Genomic DNA, 4,832 nt, shown 5'->3' on the forward strand with positions numbered 1-4,832 from the left:
ACCCAAACCATGTGAGCGAGTTTCGTTGTAGCGTTTAATGGTTTTTGCAACTGCACTTGTGGATACATTCAAAGTTTTTGCAATTGTCTGAACTGACTGACCTTCAGTTCTTAAAGCAATGATGGACTGTCGTTTCTCTTACTTAGCTTACTTAGCACCAACCTGACTTCTGCACAACACAACTGATGGTCTCAACCTCATTAAGCTGGCAAGAAATTCCACAAATGAACCTTGACAAGGAACACCTGTGCAGTGAAAACCGTTTCAAGTGACTACCTCATGGAGAGAATGCCAAGAGAGTGCAAAGCAGTAATCAAAGCATTTTGAAGAATCCAGAATATTAAACAAGTAGAAAGTAGTAAAGATAAAGAAAAAAACATTGGATGAGAAGGTGTGTCCAGACTTTTGACTGGTAGCATAAGTGTATCTGTATCATTTTCAAAATATAGAATACTTTCATTTACCCAGTCTTTACTGTGTATCTAAGCAGGAAAGCTTGTCTTTGTGTGTGATTTCTGCACAGAAACATGTTTAGTTCTTCAAGCCATTCAGAGGCACATATGTTTTTTTACTAAGTAATACAGAAATCATGCAAAAAAAAAAATAAAGCATCAAGTGTTGTAAGGAGGCAGATTTTATTTTATTTTCCCTGTGCATACACAACATGTTATAACAGACGGTTAATCAGAAAAGTCCAGGATGAAGAGATTGGCTTTTCCTTCAAAGTAACAAAAACCAAACCTAGAGTAAATTACAATAAAGAAAACAAAGATGGATGTAAGTAAATCTATAAGAGCATGATATCTTTGACCTGTGGTGTTGGGCTAGATTACTGTAGTGTAAACTGTGATGAAGCCAATTCCAGGAGATGGTCCCTAAAAAGGAAGACAGACAGAGTGTCCCCCCCCCCCCTTTGGTGCAGATCTGCAGACAACCTCGTGCATGGAGCTTTGAAGAATGACTTTTTATGACGTTTAAGGCGGTGATTCAGGTTCAGGCAAACACAATCCAATAGTTTGCTGTTTGCTTTATTATCTAGGGAATGTAAGCAAGTTTGACGGGAGTCCTGTTTGGATATTTAGGGTTTCTTTTTCCACAGATAGCGACCTTTTTTATCTGAAAATTGATTTAACTTCATATTCAAGAACAACCGTGGTGTTACTCTACGTCCCTGTTTTGTCCCTGTCTGTTGTTCATCAAACAGATGTATCTAGATGGTAAAACAAGACATAAGACATCATTGTTGTTGTTAAAAAAATCACGCATTTGTCTTAACGTGTACATATATTAATAATTATGCTGACATGATAACCCCATCACCTCTTGATCCTGCTCATGGGACAAAAAACAAAGTAGAGGACGTCAGGTTTGAACATAAATTAGCCGTTTTTCCTCATTTCACAGGACATCATTTGAGTTTTAAAAAAAAAAAAAATCATCCTCCATGCTCGCCAGGTGTAGCCGACACTGAGACAAGATCTGCATCCAAAGGGTCTTTTTTTGTGTGCGTAAAAGCTGGACGAGGCTAGCATCTGTGAGGATTCACTTAGGGTCCATCAGACACCTTCTAACAGGAAATTAACTGGGATTCCATAGAAATCTTCACTTTGCATCAACAGCAATGACGTCCTAGAGAAAACACACACAGTCACAAAACATAGAAATAACTTGATCATGATGATAGTTAGGACTTAGAAGAATAATATGCTTAATGTTAATTGAGATTTAATTAATAAATATAATATAAATTATAGTAAAAACTACAGATTTTCAGTAAGTTAATGGGGATTGTCACAAATAAATAAATCTGAGAACAAACAGGGAAATAAATAGACTAATTGTCACCTGTTCTACATGAAGCAGGTTCCTTCATTTAGGCCCGATGTACTTGACTTCCTTTCCACACTTCTTCAGCGTCGCCATAAGATCTTCCACTTCTCTGTCAGACTCGATCAAAACCAGTTTCTTCTCCAGGTCGATCTCGAACTTCACATCTGACAGCAGAGAGCACAAAGAGGCACTTTGTTTAATTCCCGGACTCAACGGGGCTGATAAAAAAAAAAAACACAGTGCAGCGCCTCGTATGACCGCAGTCACACACGGTGGAATGTAGAAGGACCAGTTTCCTCATGATACTGAATTATTCTAATGTTTCATCAAAGCATGTCATCACAAACTTACAAGATGTGACCTGATAGGAGGACCTAAAGGAAGAAGTTTCCTTTAATGGCTCATTTTAAGAACAAGTTCCTTGCTATGATGTGATGTAACGGCCTCCACTGAGTCACTGAGACGAGATGCAGAAAGAGAAGTGGGACTTTAATGACTAAGCCAAACAAACGTTAAAAAGTTTAAAAAAGCATTAGAGGATCAGGTGACTTGTCGGCTGACTCAGCATTCAGAGCCAAGAAGTCACGAGTCGGCATGTGATGCAAGCTCCCTTTAAGCATCTGAAAAGGCACTTTTTTGGCTGCTTAATCGATGTACTGAGTGGAAAGGCTGTAAAGATGAACTCATCCCGTCATATAAGCTACAGCTACACTCATAAACTGTCCATGGTATACACAGTATACTCCTCACATAGTAGCTGGATAGATTCCATTCTCCCGACAGATAACCTTAAAAATGTACGACTGGAAGTTGGAGCTGGAATCAGTTTAAAATTTTACTAAACATCAAGCCTGATCCTTGCTCTAATGCAGATTAAAAACTTAATGTTTCATCTAATCTTTAGGGTTTTATTCTGTTCTGTCACAGAAGCAGAAGCCAGAGGACCAGTCAAGCTCACCTCCCAGCTTGTTGAGGATTCTGGTAACAGCCCCTGAGCATCCCTCACATGTCATCGCCACCTCAAACTCGTGCTTCTGTTAGAAACAGATGAAAATCACTTTATTTTAAGGTGATAACAGGGTTGTCAGATACTGACACTATTACGTCTCTCATAATAAATTAATTATTTGGTGTATGAAATGCAAGAAAATTAAAAAAAAATGTCAATCAGTGTTTGACAATGTCTTGTTTGTCAACAACCCAAGAAGGAAAAGAAAAAATATTCATACTACAGGAGTTTTTTTCTTAAAACTCACTAAAAGATTATCAAAAAAAATGGCAGATTGATTTAGTAGTTGACAGCTACATGATTAATTATGCAGCAATGCCTTTATTAGTCATATTTATGACTGTTTTACCAGATAAGGCAATCATTTACTGGATCACATTCTCTGAGACCAGTTGTGATTAATGCAATATTTCAGTGTAGGAAATGATAACAGCTTATACATCAATATCAGCATTTCTACCATTGCCATTAAGCTCGTAGTAGCAGAGAATACGGACATAAACTAGACAGACTGGACTCATTATGCTTCATTGCAAACAATTTTTCAGTTCATTTCACTTCTTGAGTGAACACACAATAACTTTGTGCAATAATTCACCACTTATTACAAGTATACTACACTGAATTTTCTGAGGAAAAGCACATTTTACGTTTATACTTACAATTTTTCTACTTATGTTTACATTTTTATCACATATTTGTCTACTTATGTTTATATTTTTAGGTCATTTTTCTAGTTATGTGTATATTTTAAGCTCATCTTCTGTATTTGTGTACTGTTTATATTTCTGACTTTGAATGGGAGCACATATGCAATTTCCTCTCAGGGACCTGATTCTGAAAAGGATATTTGAGTATAATTTCACTTATAAATCTTAGTCATTATGTTTGCGTTTGTATAAAAAGGCACAGAAGTTTAAAGTTTATTTAAATTTACTGACTGAATATTAAACTGGCCAGTCCAAATGTTAGAATTCCTTTTTTAAAGGCCTTTTTAGAAACACTGGAACTTGAATACATGTTGGTTAGTCAGACAAAACCAGTCACTTAAAAACATCACATGATGTTGAATGATCTTTCACTGGTTTCTGTAATTTGATAATCAGATAGTATTGCACATTTTGATGTCAGATTAACAGATTTTTTTTTAAAAAAAACTTGGTTTATATGAAACATACAGAAAGAAATGTGTAGTATAATGACAGCAGAGTGCATTGGGTTGTTGTTACTGTCTTACTTCCTAAAGGATTGGAAAACTAGGTAAAGCATTTTAACTTCCACAGGCCTTGATAGAGAGAATAATCTCTAGTCACAATATTGAATTTAGCCAATGGAGTTCAACAATGTTAAAACAAACTTTGTGTGCTGTGCGATTCATACTATTGCTCAACCAAGTCAAGGAATAAAATCCGTGTTTCTTGTACAGGTTTCTGTAACTCTTAACTTAAAATGGTTATAACGAGTTTTTGAAAGCTAGCTTATGAGCTACATACATAGCGATCCCGATAGTGAATGCTAATCCTTACTAGCTCCGTACTAAAGCGAAACTTCACAACAAGTAAAGAAAATCGCCGTTAAAAACTCACCGTCATGTCTCAGGTGATGTGTGGCAACCTGTCGATCGGACCAGCTGTGGACTTCGGCTTCTGGCTGACTAGTAAGTGTTAAAAATGACTGTGGGAACCTGCAGGAATGCTAACTGCTGGCTGAGCTACTGACTGTAAAGCTAACTGCCAACGTCGAGAAGACCGGATATCCGGTTGGAAAAATGACGCAGTGTAATTTTCCGTAAGAACATATGTTCATGTTGCTGCGTTTTTTAGTCAGGTATAGAGGACTTAAAATGTGCATATACGGACACAGAGAAAGTTCAGGGTTTGAAGAAAAAAAATTAAAATGAGGTAAATAATTACAAACCCTATTTACCTCCGTTTCATCCTGAGGGCATTTCGGTCAACTTGACATAAATTAATGGACGTTTGTCTTCAGAGTT

General features: G+C 36.8%; 1 protein-coding gene across 1 annotated transcript; it reads right to left on the minus strand.

Moving 5' to 3' along the window:
- Positions 1-616: 616 nt before the first annotated feature.
- atox1 (antioxidant 1 copper chaperone) lies at positions 617-4,594 on the minus strand. The gene is made up of 4 exons (XM_022203083.2): positions 4,426-4,594; positions 2,789-2,864; positions 1,846-1,994; positions 617-1,629 (listed from the first exon to the last, which is right to left on the minus strand). Exons 1-3 carry the CDS (start codon positions 4,429-4,431, stop codon positions 1,870-1,872), a joined length of 207 nt encoding a protein of 68 aa, XP_022058775.1. The 5' UTR covers positions 4,432-4,594; the 3' UTR covers positions 617-1,629; positions 1,846-1,869.
- Positions 4,595-4,832: the final 238 nt, after the last annotated feature.

This window comes from Acanthochromis polyacanthus, chromosome 10 (genome assembly GCF_021347895.1).
Source record: "Acanthochromis polyacanthus isolate Apoly-LR-REF ecotype Palm Island chromosome 10, KAUST_Apoly_ChrSc, whole genome shotgun sequence".
NCBI lineage: Eukaryota > Metazoa > Chordata > Actinopteri > Pomacentridae > Acanthochromis > Acanthochromis polyacanthus.